This window comes from Numenius arquata, chromosome 6 (genome assembly GCF_964106895.1).
Source record: "Numenius arquata chromosome 6, bNumArq3.hap1.1, whole genome shotgun sequence".
In the NCBI taxonomy this organism is placed as follows: domain Eukaryota; kingdom Metazoa; phylum Chordata; class Aves; order Charadriiformes; family Scolopacidae; genus Numenius; species Numenius arquata.
The window spans coordinates 40264587-40289859 of NC_133581.1; the positions used below are offsets into that span (position 1 = coordinate 40264587).

The following is a 25273-nucleotide window of genomic DNA, read 5'->3' on the forward strand; positions in this document are numbered from 1 at the left end:
AGCTGAAAAAACGTCAATCTATTTTATGCCACGAGAAACAGGCTAAATCCAAGCCATTAGCTAAATGCAACATTTCCAAGGGCACAAAATCCCTTTTTGATCCTGCGTGTTCTATGGGACTGGCCCCTCCAGCTGCAGCCCTGTCAGTCCCCAAAGGCAACTGTCAGGGCATCGACTTTTCAATTCTGGCCTCCAGATAAAATGATCACAGAATCACGGAGTCGTCATGGTTGGAAAGGACAGCCGAGATCACCGAGTCCAACCATACACACACACACACACACAACTCCCCCAACAATCTCGGGCACTAGAGCATGCCCTGAAGTGCCACGTCTACACGTTCCTTAAATACCTCCAGGGATGGCGACTCCACCACCTCCCTGGGCAGGCTGCTCCAGTGCCTGACCACCCTCTCAGTGAAGGAATTCTTCCTAATATCTAATCTAATCCTCCCCTGCCCCAACTTCAGACCATTTCCTCTGCTCCTGTCATTATTCCCTTGGGAGAAGAGGCCAACACCCACCTCTCTACAAACCTCCTTTCAGGTAGTTGTAGAGGGCAATGAGGTCTCCCCTCAGCCTCCTCTTCTCCAAACTAAACATGCCCAGTTCCCTCAGCCTCTCCTCCTATGACTTGTTCTCTAGACCCCTCACCAGCTTGGTGGCTCTCCTCTGGACACGCTCCAGCAGCTCAATGTCCTTCCTGTAGTGAGGGGCCCAGAACTGAACACAGCCCTCGAGGTGAGGCCTCACCAGTGCCCAGTACAGAGGCACCATCACTGCCCTACTCCTGCTGGCCACGCTGTTCCTGATACAGGTCAGGATGCTGCTGGCCTTCTTGGCCACCTGGGCACACTGCTGGCTCATGTTAAGCCGGCTGTCCACCAACACCCCCAGGTCCTTTTCTGCTGGGCAGCTTTCCAGCCACTCTTCCCCAAGCCTGTAGAGTTGCCTGGGGCTGTTGTGACCGAAATGCAGGACCCAGCACTTGGCCTTGTTGAACCTCATCATGATCTAGTGATATGGTTAGTCTAAATTACAAATTTAATGTCTGGTTCTAAAAATTCTTCGTTTTGTTTGCTACAAGTACTTGAAATTGTTTTCCAGGTGCAACTGTTCAACTGTAGGAGATTGAGGTCCTTCCCCCACCATCACCTCATCACTTCTCGCTCTCTCGGCTGCACTGAGCACAACCCAAATGCCTTCCCAGGGCCCCCGCCCAGAAAAAGGTACTGCTGCTCTCCCCCCACAGCACTGTGCCTGGTAGAAACATGCAGCAAACCACAGATAAAAGCTTGTTTTAACCACATTTCAGCATGATCCTCTTCAGCAGTTTGCCCTGGACAGATGGGATTACTATCCATGCAGCTGCACATTAGTGCCTCTGAGGCAAACAAACTGAGAGGGCTGCTGTCAAAAGAATTTTCTTACACGTACCAGCTAAATTAAGTCTCCCACATCAAGAATGAAAAATAATTTTCAAATACAATGACTGCTCTAGATAACAGGGAAAAATCCTTCACTTGTAACAGCTCTTTCCTGGAAAGATCCAAATATTCATGTTTCCGAAATCTGCAATCTTAGTATGACATCCTATGCTCTACATTAGTTCCTCAGGCTATGGTTTCAGAAGACAAGGGCATCGGCAAGACCACCACCTTAGAAAGTTCCATGTACGAGACTCCTTCCAATTGTTGTCCCCTCTGGGCTACCGCAATTGTGTCAGAGCCGCCCTTTGCTGAGCCTGTGAGCCAGCGAACTCATTAATCCATGTTATTTTTGATTACTTTTGAGAATGGGGGGGAGGGAGGCTCACAGCACAGCCCCAGAGGCAGGGGCATTCCAAAGCCAGAGACAGAGATTCCAAACACAGATTGCTGGCAAAGTCACCAGACCATGAAATCAAGCCCTTGATCACCTGCCTGCCTTCATCTTCTTCCAGGGTTATGGTTTTCCCTTCCTTCTTAAAGAAGGCTTCACTAAGAACCAAGAGCAACATGGTATCACTCGGTATTTATAGGCTGAAAATCTTTCAAATCAGAGAATCACATCTCCAGAGATGGAGACTCCACCACCTCCCTGGGCAGCCTGTTCCTGGGCTCTGCCACCCTCAAAGTGAAGAAGTCCCTCCTCATGTTTAGGTGGAACTTCTTATATTCAAGTTTGTGCCCATTTCCTCTTGTCTTGTCACTGAGCACCACTGAAAAAGACCGGCCCCTTCCTCTTGACACCCACCCTTTAAGTATTTATAAGTGTTGATCAGATCCCCCCTCAGCCTTCTCTCCTCCAGACTAAAAAGACCCAAGTCCCTCAGCCTTTCCTTGTAAGAGAGATGCTCCAGGCCCCTCATCATCTTTGTGGTCCTCTGCTGTACCCTCTCCAGCAGTTCCCTATCCTTCTTGAACTGGGGAGCCTAGAACTGCTGGACACAGTGCTCCAGATGGGGTCTCACCAGGGCAGAGTAGAAGAGGAGGATAACCTCCCTTGACCTGCTTGTCATGCTCTTCTTGATGCACCCCAGGATGCCATTGGCCTTCCTGGCCACAAGGACACAAATGAAGAGGGGGATAATTGTGCTCTGAACCTGTGTTTTTTGAAGGGTAGAGAAAACCCTTTTTAGTCCTTTCTGGGCAATTCTTAATGTACGTTTGATGAGTGTGCCTTTGTCCCACGCGGCAGGTAACCAGCTTCATGTTATCTCATACCAGATAGGCCTTGAGTTTTTTAGATTAAAAAAACCCAAACAAACAAACCTGATCACGACGAAGTACAGTTGCAAAACTCTCTGGATAGTCAGTTACCATGCAAGCTCTCCCCTCAAAGAGGAGCAGTTCATCTGGTGATGCTTTTCAGGGAACCTAGACCAGCAGCCACGAATTATGATCAGACCACAGGGCTCCTGGCCCACACCGCTGCAGGAACAGGGAACCGCATCAGAACCTTTTCTTTCAACTGTGGAAGTCTGAGGAGTAGAAAGGAAGACAAGACAGAGCCCAGACTTCTCTAGACTAACCCAGAGATACTGCTCTGCAATTCAAATGAAATTTGAATTGAATTTGTAATTCAAAGAGAAGTAGTAGCTTCAACAAGAAATACCACAAACCCACATGGAAAACCATTTATTTCATCTCTATTGTCTCCATGCAGAGCAGACCAATACAGATGAAGGGGGAAAATGCATAAGAGCAGCTGAAAAAATAGAGCTAGAAAATACGATTCTCTCTGCATTTCCAAAAGTGACAAACGTGGTGGAGTGATGCTCCATTTCCTCCCAAGGCTCTCCATCCTCAGCCCCAGGTCTGATGTAGTGGAAAACTAACGAGCCTCTCCCTCCTGCAAGCCCTGTGCAACCTCCAGGGTATCTTCCCAAGAACCGCAGACTGTCCAGGCCCATGGTAGCAGCCAAGAAAAACAACTCAGGAATTCTTTCTTCAGTGTCATCCACTTCACATTCCTGAACGCTGAGCACAAAACCCTGACTGTGGTTTTCAGTCTTGGCAAGGCTCAGTGCTGATGCAACAACGCCAACTCACGGGCACTCACCTGGCAAGGCCTCAACTTAAATGCCGACCTCATTTTGAGAAAGCCACCTTGGGAAACAGCAGGCACATCTTTCTGTGCAAACCCGCTTTCCCTGGAGCCCTACTACATGGTCCGCTTCGCTTCAGTCCTTGGGGAAGGGGGAGTGAGGGGGGGTGTGTGGAAAAAACACTCCAAAGCTAGAACTAGAGGGTTAGCACACTCCCCAGTCCCTGCAGGCTAGTTGGATTAATCCTCCTTCCAGGAAAGCAGGAAGCGGATGCTACCTTCGTGACAACTGAATGATAGAGGGAGTAAATTGGCAAAGGAAGGCAATTTTGTAAAGAGGAATAAAAACATTGCACTAAGCCTCCCTTGTTGTTGCAGTGAAACCAGTTACTGATGTAAGCCTGGGGTAAGGAAAGCTGAAAAAAATTTTAAACAGAGAGCAGAGAGAACTGCAAGCACAAGCTCTCCGGCGCTCTCTGAAAAGTAGGACAGGAGCTGTCATAAAAAAAGAACTGTGTCAACAGTTCAGGAATCTCTTAGGGAATTAAATGCCTCTGCTGTGGGCAGCATACCTGCCTCGTTGCTCTGACCCAAATCGCCCTCTCCAGGGACGAGCCCTCTCGATAAGGCCCTGTGCAGACCAGAGAGCTGTACTGATTTATCAAAGCTGTTTAAAAGACAGCTGAGTTGGTGAAATACACATTGTGGCACCCGTTTTGTGTCCAATGACTCCGCTAGTTCAATTAGACCCGATTTTAAACAGATTTAAGCAAAGTGAGGATACGCCCTGCAGAAGGGATAATATAGTAATTGTGCACATCTCTGTGGCAACAAAATATCCCTGGGGAACACTGGCCTGGTCAGCTCTGGGAGCTGGGATGTGGGAAAGCACTAGAAATGCAATTTATTTTTATTGGTCTCAAATTGCCAAAAAATTTATCCCAACAGAAAACTCCTCTTAAAGCATACTTACTGTTGCCCTTTCGTATCCCTTTCTCTCCTTACTTAGCACATAGCTTTTCTAGACCTGTTTTTTAAATTCTTTTCACCAGCAGTTTCACCCTTCCCACTTCACCCTCCCTTCAGTATTATTTCCTGCTGTGCCCCTTCCTCTAAGGGCTGTCAGTATTACTTCTTATCCCTTCGTCCCCAACAGACTAACTCCACCGTGAGGTAAGAAGCCCAGAAACAGGCCACTATCAATATTTTTGGTTATAGCGCGCTCTTAAATAGTCTACATTTGACAGAGGAAAAGCTACCCATGGGTCATCGGCTCCTGACCAGGCTGTAGTGTTCAACTATTGCCCAAACCTCTGCCATTACAGTCTAGGGCTCCTGTAGTGTGCCAGGCAGGGCTAACAAGCTACACTTCAAGAGAGCTCTGAAACTTTGGTGTGGGGCAGAGGGTGGGTGAGTTGGGTCTCGAAAGCAGGCTGAGAGCCATGTTCAGCTAATGGGTATGAAGAGAGGGGACTCAGTCATAACAGCTACGTGGCCTTCCTTCCAGATGTAGGTGAGCTGGTAGTATGGCAACAGAAGAAACATTTACTGACTGCTTTTCAGATAAACAGTTAGGTGTCCTGGCTACTGGAGTGGTTTGGTCTGAGGCAAGTAATCTCCAAGCTCCGTTTAATTGTAGTGACTAAAGTGCCTCAAGCTTTTGGCTCGATTTCAGCATAAACAAATACAAAATAGACCAAAGAGGTGGACTGCTGAGGCTAATACTATCTTTAGGAACAAGTGATGTCAATGAAAAGCCGGAGATCAAGTTGGAAAGGGTCTTTTCCCCTCTATCTCATAGCACCGTAACTTCTCATGGGCAGGGAGCTCTGGCTAAAGCTGTTAGCTTATTTTTGCTTTGCCATTCTTGTTCTGCCTCCAGCCATTAGAGTGGTAGGAAAAGTGCTTCCTCTTCATCAGCTACAGGAATCGCCTCTGTTGTTTTCACACAAGAGCTTGGGAGGTGCAGTTCCATCAGAATGAAACATTGTCCATTTGCTGTGGAGCAGTTGTTCAGTTTGTTTCTGCTCACTGTTATCTTTTGCTCCATTAAAAAAAACAAACTAACAAAAAAACCCAGAAGCCCCAATGTGTGGATTTTAGCAGAACAGGGATAGGAGAGCCAGGGAATGAAGTCTTGCACACCCAGACCTCTTTCTCACCTGCTTCTCATACTAGCAGCCAGATCCGCACACTCACACATAGGAAGTAACATTAATGTTCCTTATTGCTTTGTAACAGCTCAGAGTCACTGTGGTGGCTCTGGGAGGCATCATGAGGTCTGCGCAGAGGTCACTCAGTTGTGAGCGAGAGTAGCACCATGACTGTAATGCCTGTACACAGGAGCAGAATTTGCTGCAGGGAGTTCCTGGGAAAGAAACAGTAAAATTAGGAAGAGCCACAGACCAATCCCAATAGGTTTGTGAACGGTTTGTTCTTTGCCCTTCCAAATCTACCACACAGAGAACACAACAGCTCTATGAAGGCTACCAATCCAAAAGCAAGCTCCCCATTGGTAACATTGATCCACCAGAGGCTCCTGCCTCCTCAGACGTAACTGTGGAGCTGTTTTTTTGAATGCTTTCTTAACTGTTTCAGTCAAAATGAACGAGCTGAGCCAAGGCTTCTTGGCTACTGCACTACTGAAGTTACCTATCTCATTACAACCAAAATAAGAGGGAGCATTCAGGGGCAGCTCTGCCAGCAGATCTGAGAGGCCTTTACTGTGGTACAGCTGGATTTGGACCTGCTACAGCCTTAAATCAGGCTACAAAAAATTAGAATAATACAAATGAGGGTAGGCCAAATATACCAGAATATATATACCAGTGTAGAAGAGAGATGACTGAGGTGGTATATAATAACAGACTATGAAATGCTGAATGATATTGAGAAGAAAACTATTATTTTCTACTCACACAGCAACACAGCAGCATCTAATACAAATTAATAAGCAAGAAAAAAACCCCTCAATAATAAGCATCATCATTTAACACACTGCAGTCAAACTATGCAAACTTGCTGCAGAAGGCAGATCGCAGAAGCCCAAAATAATGGACAGGGTCAAAAAAGGACGAGATAAGTATGTGACGGATAGGTTCATGTGGGGTTATCAGACACACACACCTCGATGGGGCCCTGGTTCAGACAGCCCCTAAACCACTACACAACAGAAGCTGACAAAACTGGAGAACGAGTCACCTTACTGGACTTCTTTCTAAGCAACCTGCTCTAGCTGGTCGTGCTACATATGGCTCTAGCACAGTCTTTGGGACTGACCCAGTTGAAGGTTCTCATGTTTTATAGGGTCTTTGTAGCCCCATAAATGCAACAGCTAGTGCAGCAGTCTACCTAGATTCCAGCCTCGCCCGTGGGATTTGGAAAGCTGGCATTCACGTGCTCCCAGAACAGGCATGGAGAAGGGTTATATCCCCACTCTCTGGCAGCAAGAACTGCTGCAGCAGAATAGGAGGGAGCACTTACCAAGGGTTCTTTTCCTCCAGGAGATCAGGCACAACATTTACCAAGGCAATATACAGAAATCCTCCAGAAGTGAAAGGCAGGATCCAAGCTACCGTTTCCCCTGCACAAATACAGAAAGCTCTTCTTATTACTGAGACAAAGACACGGGAGAGAACAGAGAAGACAAAGAAGATGCACACATGGGGATGACAGGCCCCACCCTCCCATTCCTACAGAGGTCCCAGGGAGCCTTACCTGCTCCTTTCGGTGACTGAGCGCATATTGCAAAGCAGGCTCCTAGAATCCCCCCCAGAGCTGTGGAAAGCTGCATCTTGGCTGCACTCCAGCGGTCAAAGCCAGCCCGAAGGAGGATTGCAAAGTCTCCAACCTAAGAAAACCAAGAGCTGACAGTTAACAAATATGAACATTCTCAGTCACAAGACCAGTGCTTCAAGACTGTTTCTGGTTTTCCATGTTGCCAGTCTCCCAGAGGGAGCAGCTTTCAAAGGGACAAGAAAATGTTAACCAGACACAGCCCTCCTCTTAGTATATGAAGCACCCTTGTAATCTCTCATGATGGCAGGATACAAAGCCCGTCTCACCTCATGTGGGATTTCATGCAGGAGAATGGCCATTGTGGTTAGGAATCCAACCTGTAGCAGAGGAAAGAAGATGATTAGGAAACAGTGCCCTCAGCTCTGAGAGATGAGACTTTCATCAGCATGTCAAGGACCCTTTCTCCAAGTTAAGATTTGTTACTCAGACTTTAGAACTATTCAACAAAAGAGTAGATGAGCTAACCCTTCCCCTAAAGCCAGTACAAATGACTAACATGTCCCAAGTTCGAAGAAGCTCTGCATTAGAGGGTCAGGATAGGGTTGCTCTTTACTGTTGTCTCCATTTTCTCAGAAACTTCCAGAAAATAGGAGGGAACTCCTCGCATCTTTGGGGTCTTTTTTGCATGACGACTCACATGTGAGAACAGGCCTCTCCAGTTCAGTACGCAGCTGGTGACAGAAACCTTACCTTTCTGCTGACCAGGAAGCTGGCTGCTACTGCCAGGCCATGTGTGAAGTTATCGATGGTGTTGGCCAGCAGATTGAGGTATCCACTAATCTGCAAAGAGAAGGAAGAGCCCCTGATAAAGGCAGAGACATAACAAGACAAAAGAAAGCACATGGCTTAGACAAAGGTTATGCAGAGTCACGGTCAGATGGGAAAGGTCAGGACATGGCACGTCTTCAGATCTTCTGGTGAAGACCTGAAACTATGTCAGTGGTCAAGTACAAACTGTTATGTTCAGTTTTAGAGTAAACTAAGTTTTAGGGTAGGCAAGTACTGTCTGAGATTAGGAGAATCATCTTATGCAAATGACAAAGAGCTCTAGAAACAGAAAATGAGAGAGGAAAAAGAAGAAAGCAAAAATGAATAATATATCTGATTCCAAGTCAATTTTAGCTAACACTAATTTACACAGGTGACTGGCTTCAAATATGACCTGACCTTGTTTTCTAGTCATGTACTTTAATATCCAATGGTTAAATACCTCCTCTTCAAAAGCTGGCAAGAACAATGCAACAGAACAAATGCTGCTGAAATTGCTTTTTATAACTAAACAAATTTTCAAGTATTGTACTAAAAAAAACTTGTGCTTGTGGGTTTGCTTTCCCTTACCAAAGAATAAAAAGAGAAGATAGTGATGACAGTCACCAAAAAACCACCTACTAGAAGGCTGGATAGCATGTATATGTATTTGCATATAAACACATTTTTAAAAACTATAAGCATAAAGCAGCTTCCTTCCTTACAAGTCCCTCTCCGTGTTAGACTATCATGATAACTATGGTCATCTCCAGACAAATTCTGAGTATTTGACCTAAAAGTGATTTATGAGGGTACCGCTCTAGATCTTTTGCTCAAAGGTTTTTGGGAAATTTCCTTCAGATTTAACAAAAACTACTGCGTGTGGGTCCTGAGATACTGCATTTCGCTATAACAGCACTGCAGTTTAAATTATTACCAAACCAGGTGTTTGATAATAGATCAGGCTGTCTCTGGATTGCAAGAACCAAGCTGGCATACACTAACTCCAGATATAGGGCAGCATCCAGTGAGTGGAAAGACTGTCTAGAAACTGTAAGGCTTCTTACTTCGCCATAGCATCAGGTGCCAACGTTCAGCTGGAAAAACGCAAGTGCTGATGGGTTTCATCAGCCCTTCTGGTCTCCTGCTCTTCCCTGTTTCTATCAAACTCTGCCTGGGACACCTTCTCTTCCTGCCATCTGCGGGCCCCAGCTCAGGTCAGGCTTTCTGTCTGACCTCCCCAAAGCATCACCTTTCTGCAGGACACTTCTACTGCACAATCCCAAGACATCCTTATAGGCTCTACCCTTTTAAAAGTGCATTGATGATTAAATATGAAAATAAAGAATTCAGCAAAATCTAACTACAGATCACGTTTAAGTAATAACCTGCGTAACATCTCTACAGTGGATGCAGAAGTAGTTCGCTGCATATTTTTGTAAGAAGGGGAACACAAAGGGATGCATGCAGGCAGACCCATGAACACAGCAGTTTTACTTCTCATTTCTCATTTTCAGTCAAATATAACTGCCTAAAATGTGTCCTTTTCATGTTGGGATTTTATGTGATTGCATTTTCCCCACAGGCTAGTAATAATTATTCACATAAGTTTTACACAAAAATGCTTTCCCATACCACTGTATAGGGAAAAAAATAGACTTCATGATTAAAACATTATGATTTTTTTCCTGTCAGTGGCTTGGGCAAAAGCTGTCATTGAAAGAAGCAAAGCCTTGGAGTGCTCAGAAATAAATTGGGTTGATTTGACAGTTATGAGCTTCTGACATTTACATTCTGCGAATTCCTAATAGGATATTCTCGTTGCTCATAAAGCAGACAGCCAGATGAAGTGTTTATGTTCATGCTTCAGAATTAATGTCACTGTGCAATAAAACATACTTCTACAAATCAGCAAAGACCCCATATGCCACAGGGAAGAAAAAAGAATAAGCAAGACAAGAGTACTCTTCAGTGTTTTTACTTGTTGAGGGAATAAAGGCTGCAATGCAGGACAGAACTGATCTACGGGTGCAAAGGAAGACTCCCACCTGCAGTTTTCAAGCTAGGACAAATCATTACAGCAGCAGCTGAAGAGCAGAAGTTCTAATATATATGTACAAAGGATGACTGATTACAGCTCACTAATCGTTAAGCCCTGAAGGGTGACTTCGTTTAAATAGTACCTTTCACTTTTTTTTTTTTTTTCCTCTCTGAAAAAAGGGGGTTACCGAGTGAATAACAGAAGTCTGGCTTGCTATGGCTTTCTCTCTTTTCTTTGCAAGCACCTACTTCGCTCACTTCCAGCCAACACTGGTTTCCCTTCATGCCCCTTCCCCTCCTTGCACTGCATGACAGCCACTTCCCCCCCAGGTAGGGGCAGCAAGACCTACCTGCTGATCTGCCAAGCAGCAATGCAGTGTTTAAGTTCTGCCAGTTTTTCAACAGGGCATTAGATTGCATTCCTCCTCTACCGCCACGCTGATTTTTATGGAACTTGCAGAAATTTTGATTACCCTCAAGATTTCTATCCTCTCTTGAACTCAGGTAAAATTAATTACGGGTTCAAAAGTTATTGAAAATGAAGGGCAGAACAGATGGACAGACAGATGGAATGACTGCTTATGTTGTTGCCTAAGGAAACGGGCTAACAACGCAGGAATATCTTGGTAGTTTTGGTAATTTCCCCCCTATCAGAAAGACTATTAATATATTCAGATTATACACTCAGAAAGTAGAAAGTTAAAATTACACAAGTGAACTCACTGGTTTCTAGTTGACATATTTAAAAGTCTGTAAGACTGAACAGACACATTAGAGTTTTAAAGCTAGAAAGGCTCTCCATTGTCTAGACCTTCTACATAACACAACTGAAATGATCTCATTCAATTTCTGCACAAAGCCCATTGTTTCTTAAGATATAGCATACTTTCTCCAAAGTAGCTTAAATCACAGGTTAAAGCCCACTAGTGACAAAGAACCTCCTATGTCTCTAAGGTAAGTTGGTCCACTGGCAAGTTACGCCCAGTTACAGAGTTGTCTTTGATTTCTAGTCTGCTGCAGTTTGGTATAGCTTTAACTATTCAAATTTAGTCATGTCTCTACACAGGTATTTGTATACTTTAAGTCACCCCTAATCTGTCACATCTGCAGAGCTAAAGACTAAAGAAAACCACTTCTTATCACATACTGTAAACCTAAAATAAGTATTTCAGCTCTTTCCCGACCCCTTTACAAATTATCAGTAGTATTTTGGATACTGTGCATAATGCTACTGGAAAAAGTCAGATAGCTGTTTTGTTACTGCTATATAGAAAGAGGAACACTTGCCTCTTATGTACTATTTCCTACTCACCCATCCTTCTGGCTGTAGCACGATAATGGAAGAACATGTTCAAACAATATCCTACTGTGATTTTCATACCTTTTTCCAAGGCACTGACTTCCTGGAAACTGTCCCTATCTTGTAAATGTGATCTGCATTCTTTCCTAAATATTTGCATGTACCAAAACATGGTAAAATTCAGCTCTTTTGATGAAATTACTCAGTTTAATCAGTATCACTGACCTCATGCAGTCACAATGTGCCATTTAAGTAATATAGTACTATCTGCAAATGTGAAGATATACTGGTTTTATAAATAACCACTTAGAAAAAGCATAAACCATCAGTGAACAGATTTGAGGGGGGCTGCATTAATCTAGTCCCTGCTTAATATAGTATATATAATATAGAATAAGTGATTTTTAATACAGCTAATACTAGCAAATTTGATTTTGCGCAGTACTAGTTTTATTAAAATGTGGGAGAAAGTTATGTTTCATACACATTTTCCAGCGTCATAACCTCTATCAAACAATCTTATGACTGAATAAAAGGCTGGGAAAAATGTCTGGTTGGCAAGCATTTATCTTCCCTAAGATCGTATCAATTAGCATTAATTACATTATTATTTTTTACATTAGGACCAGGCCCTGAGCAATTGTGTCCTGCATCAGTGTTTCATTTCTATTTGAAATCAGTGGTAGTCTAACCATCTTCTAAGTCTGTAGTTCCTTATATAAACGTTTCTAAAATAATGGCACAATGTTTCATAACCCAGTAATACTGGTTCCTTCACCACCATCACCTCTAGAAACGCCAACGCAGCACCTTGCAGTTTGTACACTGTTCTGTACAGATTACATGAATGCGACAGATATCAAAAATACCCAGTGACCTCAGCATTTCTTTCACATTGCATAGTAAGAGCTATAAAGTTACAGCAAAATACATTTAAAATAGAAAAGACTGAAGAGCCTCTGACTGACCACGTGTCCAGGTTTGGGCTAGTTCATGCAACCATACTTTCTGTTCGTAGCTACTCTCCTACGATCTTGCACATTTTTATGGGCTTTCAAACTCAAATTATAGGTCCTCCTTCACCAAAGCAGTTGTTTACCCTCTTGCTTGTAATATTCACCCAGACGGGGGTTTCTGCAGTGCAAAGATAGTAACATAAAACTGAAAGCAAAGCCAATTGAAAGGTTAGCCACTGCCCAATGGTACAGCACTCCTTTTCCCTCCTCTACCTCCAATCCTGTGAGAAGGATCCCATCACTACAGGCTACCTATCTACCTGCCAAGATAATTCAAGAAGTTAAGTTAGGAGAGAAATAAACCTGGGGTTGGGGAAAGAAAAAAATAATTCTTTCCCTTTTTAGCTCCCTGAGTAGGCTCAATGTGGGGTCAGATGAGGTCCAGTGCAAAAGAAGCGATGGGAAGCACAGGACTGGAGGCAGAAGTGGACAAGAAGCCCTTTTTGCCAGCAGATAAACTGTTAATCTGAGAAACTGAACTAAGTGTTACAGTGGGCAGCTTCAACTGGCAAAACGCTTCCAAAAGGTGCCTTAGATGGAAACGTGCAGCTCAATTGGTACGATGCAGGCACTAGAGAGCAGAGAAATCATGGCAGAAAAATTTAAGCAAATAAAGATATAACTACTATATGTTATGGAGTAACAAAACGTGAAAGCAGACTTTGGTCTCGGGATTCAGCCAAAACGCACATCATCAGACTTATGCCTTCACAATAGTGACTTTGCCTCTTTTGCATAAGCTGCAGGGCAGATTTTCTCCAAGTTCGCTATTTCCTCCCTGCTGTGACTTGGACAGACACTTTGAGAGAGCAAAATTAAGCACAACTCATTTAAACACTGAGTTCCTCGCTCAGGCACGATTCTTTCCAGAGACAACTCATCCTCCTGACTGAATATTAAAATACGTGCCCCAAAGAGATGTGAAGGTCAGTTTGTGGGTCTCTTACCTTGATTCTGTTGTCTGTTGGACAAGACTGGAGAGAGGAGCCGTTACACTGAGTTGAACCCTTTCCTGCTCTTTGGGATTGGCCTGCCACCTTCGGCAGCGGGTAGCCACTTCCATTGGGAATCTTTCCAGCTGGTGCTTTGGAATCATGGGCCTAAATTAGGGGAAAACAACTTGTCACTGCCTTTTTGTCATTGATGAATGAGCGTGAATTAGGGTCAGAAATCCAATCTTCACCCTTAATCCTTTTGTCTTTACAATGCAAAGCAGCAGCTTTGGTACACCAGTTTAATAACAACAACTGCCAGAAATGAGACAGATTTCAGAGAGCATTGTGATATCTGCACTGTGAGACAACAAGAACAAAGACTTCCCCAGTCACCGAAGGAAAGCAGAGAGGAGGAATTGGAGTCATGCCCCCTTGGAGTCTTGCCCCTTGGCATGAACCAGGTTCCACTGGAAAGAGGAGGGACTGAGTCTGCCGCTCCTGCTGGCAGCTGCTGCCCAGAGAAATACAGCTCCATCTGGGTAGAGGATGGGGGAAAAAAAAGAGTTTTACTAAGTCTAGAGAATTATCCCAAACAACAAAATGCTCACCTCAGGCTTCAGTCTCTCTGTAAATGAGAAGATTAAGTTCCTTTCAGACTTTAAAGTCTCATATTGAGTCAAAGTAACCCCTCATTGCTCTTATGCAGTGCCTGACCTGCAGACTCGCCTCTCAAAAGACATGGCACAGCAAGGACTGAATAGTCTATAGGAACTGCTGCTAGGTGTTCTGCTGAGGACTACCCGCTCTCCTCTATCTTGGAATTACCTTCTGGTACCTCTGTCTACGTTGCCCCTTTCCAGGTGGGTGACTCTCCTCTGTACTTAGTATTTTCTAGCCAACCATAAACCTTTTCTACTACACAAAATTACCCGAACAAATGCCTAGTCCAGGCCATACCCAAGAAGAGTGGACACTGAAGAACACCTTTTAGAGAAGGCTGGTCTTTGTCCTGACTAAGGACCCAGAAGGGGCGTGAGTCACGATGGCTCAGTGGAACATGCACCAGCAAGCTGTCATCCCTTAAAGCTTACTTGAGCAAGAGTCTCATCTGCAGAGGGCTCCAGCTCCCAGTCCCCATAAAAGGGGAGCTTTGCTACACACACACCACATCAAGAACAAAACCAGCCCAGAGGTGAGAAATTTCAGCTAAAACCACAAAACCAAAGCCCGGAGATGAAACACCTTCTTCTAGAGCCCAGTGTCAAAGAAGTGGCAAAAAGCTCCCAAAGGGCATTGACAAGCTACTCACAGCTCCGGGATCATTTGCTGAGCCTGTCAGATAGGGCAGATACGGTGTTTAGTACAATGCTCCAAACATAACAGCACTCCCTCCCCTCTGGCTGCTAACTTACCACACCAGGGCACTCCTTCTCTTCTTTCTCCAGGAAGATCTTCTCTAGAACGAGGAAAGTCAGGAAACCAATGATCACCCAGAGACCCAGAAGCTTCTGCTGCTGAAAGCTCTGCCCTTCTCCTGAGGAACAAGAGAGAAATCTTTGTGTCACTATCAAGTACACAGTGTTTCCCACATGTGAACCCTCCCCGCCTCAGACAGTTTAATGAGCAGTTCCAAGACAAAAACCAAGAAAGGACAATGGGAACACCTGCTGTAGGAACAAGGAGCAAACACATCACACAGCAAATTAGTTTAACTTGCTCATTCTTGATGTAACATGTATCCTCATCTCAGGACACTCAGAGTGAGAGCCCCCACCCCTTTTGCTTCAGCAGTGCAATCCAGAATATTTCCTGACAACACTGGCAATTTTCCTGAGCTCCAGAGGCAAGTGAAGATTACAGCAACAAAAATCCTGCAGCTATATCTACTGAGCAGCAAGCCCTGACATGAAATCTGCCATTAGTGGAGCTACAGACTCACCTTCCCCTTTCTGCCACACCTGAGCAAGTTATTAAGCTCAAAGCTATAAACTTTCTCTTCAATTACAGCCAAGCTTGTGAGATAATCATCCATCCAGCCTGGCTGCAGAAATGGAGATCGCATTGCAGTGGAAGAACAGAATGACTCTGTAATGGGGCTTACATGGGTCAAGGAAACCTTTATGCTTCAGGACAGTCTGGCAGAAGCAAACAAGCTAGAGCAGGAAGACAGAGTCATTTGGGAACCACTGCAGAAAGGGGGGAATAAAGGACAACAGGTTCTGCTGGCGGTACATGAGGAAGAAGAGGACCAAAGCCCCAGCAGATTTGAAATCCCAGGACATAAGTGCAAGGAAGTCTGGCAAATCCAGGGCATCCTTCTCCCTCTCTCACATTTTCAGTGTGGAAATGATTTCTTGGTTTCTCAACAGGTGGGATGCAGCAGCACTTGCCTTCTATGCTATCAGTTTGCTGAAGCAGAGAGATAAAATCACTACAGGTTTCAACAGCCCTAGCTATTCGGGGGGTGAAGGAGATACACCGATACCGTAAGCTCTATCCCAACCCAAACAGTGTTCAGTTCTCTGGCAAACACAGGTTTCTGTCACCTGCATTTCCTTTTTCTCTCCCCCCCACCTTAGTCATGGCTCTATGAACAATTTTCCATTACTTCCTTGAGCAAAGATTGAGACAGCAATACATCTGGGCTCCCATAGATCAAAGTACCCACCATCCCCAGCTGAGATGGTGCACATGATCGTGTACCAGACAACACACACGTTAATAACTTCTCATCAGGTTAAAGCAGCATTCCCTTTCCTTACAGAAAGGACAAGGGAAAATCAACAGAAATTTACAGAGTCCAAGTCAAGATAGGAAAAGCTGATAAACAAGAAATCTACTGCTCGTTACTAAACATAAAGAAACGATGGCCAACTCAGGAAGCCTCCAATCTCAAAATCTCTGGAGAACTGCAGAGTACACAGATGAAGTATTAGATGTGGTTTTATTGTTCTTATATCCTTCCCTCGGCATTCACTTTTAAACATTGTTTGAAAGAGAATACCAGCCTAGACCAGTTTTCAGGCTGACCCAGCCTGGCTGGTCTTGTGTTTTCAACATGGAAAGGACTTAAAAAATCTAGCAGCAGGCATAGCACGGACAGTTTCTGGGCATATAAGCCTTTCATACCTGTCGTTGCACTGCATGTGTAGGCCCAGGCTTCGGGAAGCAGGTGCAGAAACACATTCCCCAGTAGTCCTCCAATTGCAAAACTCAACAACTGCTTCAAACGGTGTGATCCAGCTAAAAAAAAAAACAAAACAAAACAAAAACCAATCACAACTCAGACGGGACCCAAAACATCTCCAGCTGAGATTTTGAACAGAGACTTAAATTAGAAGCATCTGCAAAGCAAGCTTTCAAAGGAGTGAGCATAAAACAAATAGCTGGAGTGCAAGAGAAAGCCCTTGCACCACTTGGATGGGACAGCAGTGTGTGGCAGGGTCCTGGACCAAGCAGGGTGCAAAACAAACAATACTCTTTGTACAAGCTCCATCCAGGGCCTGCATTTGTCCAAGGACTCCCTACCAAACTGGCAGGTATGGACTAAAGCACCAGAAACGGACTGTCTATTTTAGAAGACTGTATTTCTATGACAAGGTTCTGTTCACCACTGTGCCATTCAGCCACAACCCAGGATTTTTGGCTTCAGAAAGGCTAATCCAGGCAGCAGGCTTACCTTCTGACCGCAGAGCAGCTCCTGTCTCAAAGGGGATCACCAGCAAGGGGAAGACCCCACTCAGCCCCACCATAAACGAACCGATGAGGGAACAAATCCAGGCATCCAGCCGCTCGCTGCTGAAAAGGTTTCCCCAGGACTCTGCCTCCTTCTCACACAGAGGACCAGAACTAGCAGCAACATGACTCCTCGGGAGCTGCTGAGCTTCACAGGCCACGATTAGAAACAAGGAGAGTGTCCCATCAAGCAGAAGCTTTTGTTTTGTCATCGCTAAGTGGTCTCAGCCAGGCTGGCCAGTCTCTGAAAAGAGCAGGGGAGAGCAGTTCTGAGAGTGGGCACGAGACTCCCTCCCACCATCCCAGAGGAAAGGCCTCAGTCACACCATCCCCTCCCTCAGCATTTTAGCACAGGTATGTAGCCCCATAAAGAGCATCTGAAACTCTTCTTGATTTCAACACAGCACTAAAGGGCAGAGAGGCTGTTTATCATCGAGTGTATGAAACTGCACATGAGACATCTTGTGAAAGAGTCTGGCTTTCAGCATCTCCCCTCAGGTGGGCTGGACAAGGACTCCAAGTACCCTTGTCCTTGCCCTTGAGTGTCCTGAGGCTTCAGAGAAAGGTATTGAGCAGAGATGCTACCCAGATAAGATTACTCTTTGCCATGAAACAGCATCCGTGTAACAAATAAGGATGCAAGACAGGCAACATAACAGAGGTCTGTAAAATCACGAGTGGTGTAAAGATGGTGAACGGGATAGATTTTTCACCATCTCTTTGGACATAAGTGCTAACAGCCACCATGTGAAGCCAGTGAGGGTCAGCTTCCTAACACCACGAACAAATGTGACTCCTCATCAGCAGGTAACTTGTGTGATAGTACTTCTCCAAAAATGATGGAAAATTTTACATGGATGCAACAAAAGACAGAACAAGTACTAGAAAGACAAATCTATTTCTTTTTCATGATTAGACAGCTCACATTAGACTCAGGAAATCCTCTTATCTGAAAGGAGCTGGAAGAGTAGTTGGAAAATATCATATATACTTGTCCTATTTTTATTCTTTCCTAGAATAATACTGGGTTAGATGGTCTCTTAGTCAAAATCAGCACAGCTGTTACTAAGAACTCTTCAGTCACAAGGAAACTGGAGAAAAGCAGGCATATTAGAAGAGGAAAATTAAGATAATTACACTCTCTTTGGCAAGCAGGAAAGCAAAAGATGCAAAGGCTGAAGTACAAATGCTCCTTCAGTCTCCAGAAGAAAAAGTGAAATGTGACAAGCAAAATTAACTTGGAAATGGGAGAAAAGGGCAGGTTAGGAAAGAACAGCTTAACAAATGTTTACAAAACAGCTGTGCGTTGAGAGGGAATAATGGCATTCACCTGAAAGCATTTAAGAAACCAGTCAAAGTAATCTCTGAAGCATTAGTGACCATCTTTGAAAATTTGCAGGAATATGGGAAGGCCACAGAAGGCTGGAGAAGCATCATGCCTCACCTACCTTTATAAAAAGAAAAAAAAAGGTGGGAGAAGACTTAAGAAGTTACAGACCAGTAACTTCAATCCTCTGAAATATTCTTGATCAAGTTAAATGATCAGTTTGTAGTTACCTACAAGATAAGAAAGTGATACAGATAGCAAAGCATTAAGTAACAGCCAGACAGAAAGGGGCCTGAAATCATCAAGGCAAAATTCAGGGTGTTGGAACCAATGTAAGGGCTCACTGCAGCTGAAAAAGGTGTTGTTGCCCCTTCTCCCCAACCCCCTCATGAAGCTTCCCCTCCCCATGTTCAGACCTGACTCTGAGAGTGAGCAGGGTCAGAACAAACTAGCAGGAAAAACTGTTATTTTTAAAGACTTGGCCCTTTTCCAATTTCAGTCCCTGAGCTAAATCACTGCAGGAGGAAGGCCCAGCTGCAGTGAGCAATCAAGAAGAAAATGAAAGGACAGGGTCCCCTGGCTCCCATGAAGGAGAACACTGAGTTGCAGTGACCGTGTGGACACCAGGGGCAGGGAGGATGCAAGACGGAGCCAATGAAGACACTGGTTTGGCTGGCTGTGCAAGAACCACTACAACTTTTTGTGGCAAGATAATGTCTGATCAAGTGTAAACTCTACTGACCCATACAAAACCCAGCACTTCCCCCCCCCCCCCCCAAGAAAAAAAAAAAATCCCTCAACATAGCAAGTTCAAACCAGCTCAGGATTTTGTGGCATCTTATTGCAGTGCTTTGAACCAGCTGCAGGAACCCTAGACCTGCCTATAACATACTATCAAACCAATCTTGGTAAAGATCTGTACAAAACAGTATATTGAGGGGAAAAAAAAAAAAATCAAATGGACATGACAAAACAGTAACTCTGATGTGTCACCAGAAAAAAAAAAATTCCCAAATTAATTCCAAGCTGGCAGGCTTATGTTGCTGCAAAGTAGGCAAATGGCATATCCTGGGACATATTAGTAGATACGGAGTAGGTGTGACACAGAAGCAGTGATTCCATTCACACAGGTGAGACTTCAGCCAACAGACCGCACCTAGCCTCACATACTCTTCTTTATAAAACAGATGCAAAAATCAGAGACATTGCAGTGGAAAGAAACATAACTTAGGATGTAGAAATCATGACCTAGGAAAAAAAAAAAAAAAAAAAAGACCGAAGGACCTGGGAGTGTTTAGTCTTAAAAAGATAACACTGAAGGGAACAGAACAGTCTGCATCCACTAAAAGTGACAAGAAAGGGGGAAAGTGCTCAACTCTTCTTCCACATTGTGGCATCAGCTCAAATGGTAAACAAGATCCAACCTGGATATGAAGAAACAAATTTACATATTGCCAAAGTGGTGATATACTGAAACAGGTTATCTATGATGCAGAAACTCCAGGACTGTTTCTGGTTGGTTTTTTTTTTCCTTTTGAGAAAAATAATAAACACTTGATGTAAATGTCATTTCATTGCAAAGACTAGACCCCTTCTTGAAGTCCCTCTAGCCCTACACCTATAATTCAATGTAAGCTGCTGAAATCCTTGTTCTACTGGCAGCGCTCGACCAAAGGGGGTTTTCAGCTGTAAATCATTATTGGAACAACTACTGCAAAACAACAGGGAAGGCGGGGGGGAGGAGGGCAGGCAGCAAAGGACACATCTCTTAGACCACTCCATGCACCAATTCAGCTCAGGCACGGAAGTGAACAGACACTGGGCTGATGCTCGGATCATCAGTAACAACTGTGAGGAGAGCCTGACGGACCAGAGATGCTGCCCTCTGCCCCGCTCCACCATCCAACGTACCTGGGACGCTGCCAGGCCCTCTGGCTCCTCTCACTGGGATTCAGGCTCCTCCCACAGCTATGCAGACACACAACTGTGGTAAAACTATGCCACAGAATCCCCCAAATTTCTCCTTCAAAAGAAACCAAAAAAACCCAATGAAACCACAAAAAGATAGGAAGCTCTTAAAATGTTAGCTGTCCCCTAACTAAACAGAGTTTCTTCTGAAGCCAGCAGCCACAGAGGCATCTGCACAGGGAGGTGACGGGACTCTTCTGGCAGACTACACCAGCCACAGCCTTCTCTCTGCTCCCCAGCTGCTGCACGACAATCTGCAGTTAGAGAATTTTCTACTTTAAAAAAAAGACGGGCACCCCTTCCAACCCCAGAGCGGGCCTGATGGATGCTCTTTTCCTTTACGGCACGATTAGACCTAGAAAATGACTGAGAACAGCTTACTGCGAGGAGCAGAGCAAAAAAATCGGGATTTATACAATCACCACATGCCTACGAAGAGGCAACAAACACACACAGCAAAACAAATGCTCTCTGCAGCTCGGCAATGACAGGAAGTGGCACAAACGGGCGTCTTCTGCAACACTGTCATCACAAAGTTAACAGCGTTTGAGAAAGCCTGGAAAAGAAATCACTGCAACAGGTCCATTTTTTCCATCTTGTTCTCCATACTCACAGCCCCAAGGGACACCTGAAAGGGTCTTCACGGCTAAGTGACCAAAATCCTGGAGAGAGGCAGCAGCACACAGGACAGAGGCCATGTCGAGGTCTCTGAAAACAGGCTGCACACCTGGCTTCATGTCCTTCTTACAGCAGTGAAAGGGACCTTTTTTCCTCCAAAAAGGGACAGTGATGGACAATAAATGGGCATGAAGGGGTAGAAAACCCATGCCCCTAACTCACATTTGTGTCAGTCAACTTTCTGCAGCCCCCAGGCCTTTCTTCTCTTCTTACTCACACAAGAGAAAAACTGCATTTCTTTACACCTGTGCTGCCTGCCTGTCATTACCCTGTGGCTCAAGAACAACCCCTATCTCGTGCCATAAATTCCTGATGCTTATAAAACATCTATGACGAACTTCGTGCATCACCTGGAACACACCTGATCTTTGTGCCCAGCTAGTTAGAGCATATTCCCAGCATTTGCTTCTTCTTAACGTATCATTACCATTTGCTCTAAAAAAAATGCACTTTTTATCTCTATAGCCCCTTTGCTTCTCTATCTCATTAGTACACACTCCTCACAGGACGTTAAGTTTACTGCATGTTTGTAAAGTTTGTAAAAATATTCAAACTGGCTGCTCCTAAGACAAACATGTAGGAGGAAGAAAAGGAGTAGTCAAGATGCAGTCCTAGGGAAAAAATGCTCCAGAGAGAAAATAATACCTTGCCACTAAAGTTGCAGAGGGTGGAAGAAGTCTTTACATACCCCTAATTTTAGGCAACATCATCTGTTTTAGGAACCCAGCTAGAGAAGGTCTTGAGAAATTTCTAGAGAAAGGACCTGCAGGCTCTCAGAGAAGTCGGGGGTCGCAATGAGGCAGAGGCATAACCAGGCTTATAGAGATGTGTTTTTCTGAAGAAGGGTATATGACCTATTTAAGAACACGCATGGCAAAGAAATAGCCAGTGCATCATTTACTTGTCAGTTTTGACAACGACACCATTTGAGATCACAGCTCCCAGCCCTGCCGGATCACAACCCGGTCACCGTTACCACTGGCAGCGTTCTCCAGAACACCACGTGTCCCATGCAGGTCTCTGAACCGAGCATTCAGGAGTCAGGTCCGTTCAGTTCCTTCTGCAACAGCCTCAGGACTGGAATAACCGTGAGGTCTTCCCAGCTCAGGAAGAAGAAACAAATGAGAATTTGCCATTTTACACATCCCTGAGTGGTGGCCGGGGGAGGCTGCACCCCAAGCCAGAAGAGCTCCTACCCTCCTCCCAGGAGACTCCCCCCCACCTCACAGCGCTCACTGAGCACCTCTGTAGCAGGCAGTAGCTGAGAAAATACACGGACAAAACTTAAAATGCCAAGGCAAAAACCTATTGGAAAAGAGAAAACAAAATATTGACACGACGACAATTCCTGCAGCAACCTGCCGCCTCCCTTCCTAGACACTGCCTTTTCAGACCACACAGCTTCATCTTTGTCTCAGCGTAATTACCCATTGCCACACAATAACGTTTTAGATGTTGGGGGGTGGGGGGTGTTGGTGAAAAAGAAAAGGCTTTTTTACAAGTGTTTTCCCTGGAAGCCGGTTGCTTGGTATTACAGTTGCAAAAGAGTACTGCATGGAATGGAAAAAAGTAATTTTCCAGGGAGGAAGCATAATTTTCAGCCAAAAAATTCTCCACAAGCCGCCTCCCTCCATTAGCCCTGTGGAGAGCTTTGAATTCCTCCTGGAAGCCCTGACCTCGGCGGTGGCACAGAAGGTCTCCAGTTCCCGTGTCCGCCCGCCGCGCCGAGCACTCCCTTCTCTCTCAATCACTGCCCATCTTTAGGGAACGCACCGCTCTGGCGGGACCCTTCCCCTTTCCCCCATCCGTCTCGTAAAAACTCCCTTTGCAGAGAGACTCGCATTTCTGCAAATCACACCCATCGCTGCACGCGCAGCTAAAAGCTAGAGATGCACAGGATTTAACGCCAACGGGGTATCACAGACCAGAACGGACCACAGACCCCGGGAAAACCTAAGGCAGTTAAAACTACCGTAGTCTGGGAGACAGCGGCTCCTTCCCCATCCTCCCCAGGATGACAGAGGAAAGTCCGCGGATCAGGCAATAGCGTTCACCCCCTCGGGGCTAGGTGGGATTTCTCTCCTCCCAGCCCACTCACCGTGGCAGCCGGAGGCAGAGGTCGGGCAGAACCTCCCCTCCCGCACCCCCCGCCCCGAGCAGACACCCGCACCCAGCCTGGGCCAGGCTCCCGCACAGCTCCTATCCGCAGGCGATTAATACGGCGGCCCCGCTCTTGTCACTGTTTCTGTCATCACGGGGGATGGCGTCTGACGGGACAGACAGCGAGGTTTTTCCATCAGAGGAATGCTGACCAACGCAACGTGAGGCATACTGGAGGGTGCGGGGGAGGGAAATTAACCCTGCCTGTTCACGCACCTTACTGGACCGGCACATTAGTTGCCCCGCGAGGTCCATGTGCCACCGTGGCCACGCAGACCCCGGCCAGCCCGCGAAGCCGGGGACATCGCCCCGCTCCTCGCGTCCCGCGGGGGAGGCAGAGCCGGGCACCCCCCCCGGCGCCAAGACCTTCCCGCAGCATCGTCTGCCGGAGAAGCGACTTCCAAAACTTTCTCCGCCGCGTCCCGCTGGGGCTGAGCTCCGAGCTCCCAGCTCCGGGCACGCCCGCAGCGGCAGCCACAGGGCGCCGCTCCCCCAGCGAGCTGCAGCAAAGGCGGGCTGGAGGGGGAGAACGCCGGTCCCGGGAGCCTGGGGAGAGCTGGGGCCCCGGGAGCGGACGGTGCGGAGCCCGCGGTCTCGCCGGGCTGGGGCACGGCTCCCGGTAGCAGCGGCCCGGCCAGGCGCTGCCCCCCACGTCTTTCCCAAACTTGCCCCGGGCCGAGCCCCGCCGATGCCAGACTCGGCTCCGCTACGGGCGGCGCTGCCCGCCGCCGCCCACGCTCACCCCGTCCCGCCGCCGCCCGGGGCTGAGCTGCGCGGCCGTACTCGGCCCCCGGCCCCGCAACAGCAGAGCGGGGGTAGCCCGGCGACCCCCCTCCCCCCGCTACGCCGCTCCAGGGCCCGCCAGCCGTCGTTACCGTGCGCCACCGCCGCCACCGTGCCGCGGGCCCCGCCGCTGCCATCCAGCCGCGGCTCGGCGCGGGCCTGCCCCGCCCGGCGGCCCCTCGGCCCCGCCTCCCCCGGCCGGCCACGTCGGTCCCGGCCTCCTCGGCAACCAGCGTCGCCGCCCCGGCGGGGACTCGCCACCGCGCGCGCTTCCGGCCGCCGCCGCGGGGGGGGCGGGAGCCCGGAGCGCTTCCTGCCGCCCCGGCCCGGCGAGCCCCGCTCCCGCCCCGCCGGCCCGGGCAGGAAGCGCGTCCCCGGCGCCCATCCCCGTCCCGACAGCCACGGCCGGGGGCGGGGGGAAGGGGCATCTCCGCCGCCGGGACGCTCGGTGCCTCGGCGAGCCCCCGGGCGGCAGGTCCTACCCCAGCGGAAGGAAAGTCCCTGCAAACAGCCTTTGACGGTCCGCGTCTGGTACCGTTCCCGAGATGTTCTTACACATCCCCGGTAGGAGCTTCTGGACGGTGGGACAGAAACAGGCATGCTGTGGAAAACGTGTCTTTCCAGAATACGCTTACTGAGATCTTTTTACATTTAAACAAACAAACAAAAAAAAAAAAACCCGTCTTAATTGGATTATAAATTCTTTGGGCTACAGATGCGTAAAGACGAGCAGAGCGGAAACCTGGTTTTGAGCTGAATTTCTGGAAGTTGCTAGAGCAGAAGAAAATATGACAGCCTCCTCTAAGATTTAGCCTCCACACGTTTTTTAAAAGATACAATGACTTTTAAACACATTTGCCTCATCTTTACGGTTCATTACAGCCTTCAGGATGACACTTATGTAACCCCAGAGCTCCAGAATCACCCGTGTCCTGACTATTAGTGGAGAATAATATCCATGGCTCTTGCAGAGATGGGCAGAAACTTGCATGTGCTAAAGAAACTAGGTCAGAGGAGAACAAAGATTTACTTTTCTACAAGCTGAGCTACTTCGGAGCTGTATAGTTTCCAACACAGACACTTTCCAAAACATACTGAGGTACCATTTCCTTCCATCTCTTACCCTTTTCCCCGAGACACAGAACTTGTTCCTCACGCCAATTTTCGGAATGGATCCCATTCCCCAAGGAGACGCTGCTGATGCTTCTTTCTCCAGTTTTGCCCTCACCTCATCGCATCATACCGATGTCATGCCCTGG

At 46.6% G+C, this 25273-nt stretch overlaps 1 protein-coding gene across 3 annotated transcripts; it reads right to left on the bottom strand.

The window, feature by feature from the left end:
• Window positions 1–3093: 3093 nt before the first annotated feature.
• On the bottom strand, window positions 3094–25269 carry SLC39A13 (solute carrier family 39 member 13). 3 transcript variants are annotated; one of them, XM_074149112.1, is made up of 11 exons: window positions 24107–24191; window positions 18547–18655; window positions 17043–17342; window positions 16493–16606; window positions 14776–14897; window positions 13376–13528; window positions 8016–8105; window positions 7592–7642; window positions 7245–7377; window positions 7011–7110; window positions 3094–5895 (listed from the first exon to the last, which is right to left on the bottom strand). In XM_074149112.1, the coding sequence occupies exons 3-11, from the start codon at window positions 17308–17310 to the stop codon at window positions 5820–5822; spliced, it is 1107 nt and encodes a 368-aa protein (XP_074005213.1). In that variant the 5' UTR covers window positions 17311–17342; window positions 18547–18655; window positions 24107–24191; the 3' UTR covers window positions 3094–5819. The 3 variants fall into 3 exon arrangements, with proteins under 3 accessions (XP_074005213.1, XP_074005214.1, XP_074005215.1); XM_074149113.1 differs by lacking the exons at window positions 18547–18655; window positions 24107–24191 and adding an exon at window positions 25138–25269; XM_074149114.1 differs by lacking the exon at window positions 18547–18655.
• Between the last annotated feature and the right edge of the window lie 4 nt (window positions 25270–25273).

Bases quoted from the DNA above. Each gene is read 5' to 3' on its own strand.
- SLC39A13 (XM_074149113.1), bottom strand. From the start codon at position 17,310: ATGACAAAACAAAAGCTTCTGCTTGATGGGACACTCTCCTTGTTTCTA. The intron at 13,529-14,775 runs GTAAGTTAGCAG...CCCCTAATTTAG, and splicing joins AGAAGGAGTGCCCTGGTGTG to GCCCATGATTCCAAAGCACC. The intron at 7,378-7,591 runs GTGAGACGGGCT...TGGTTTTCTTAG, and splicing joins TGCATGAAATCCCACATGAG to GTTGGAGACTTTGCAATCCT.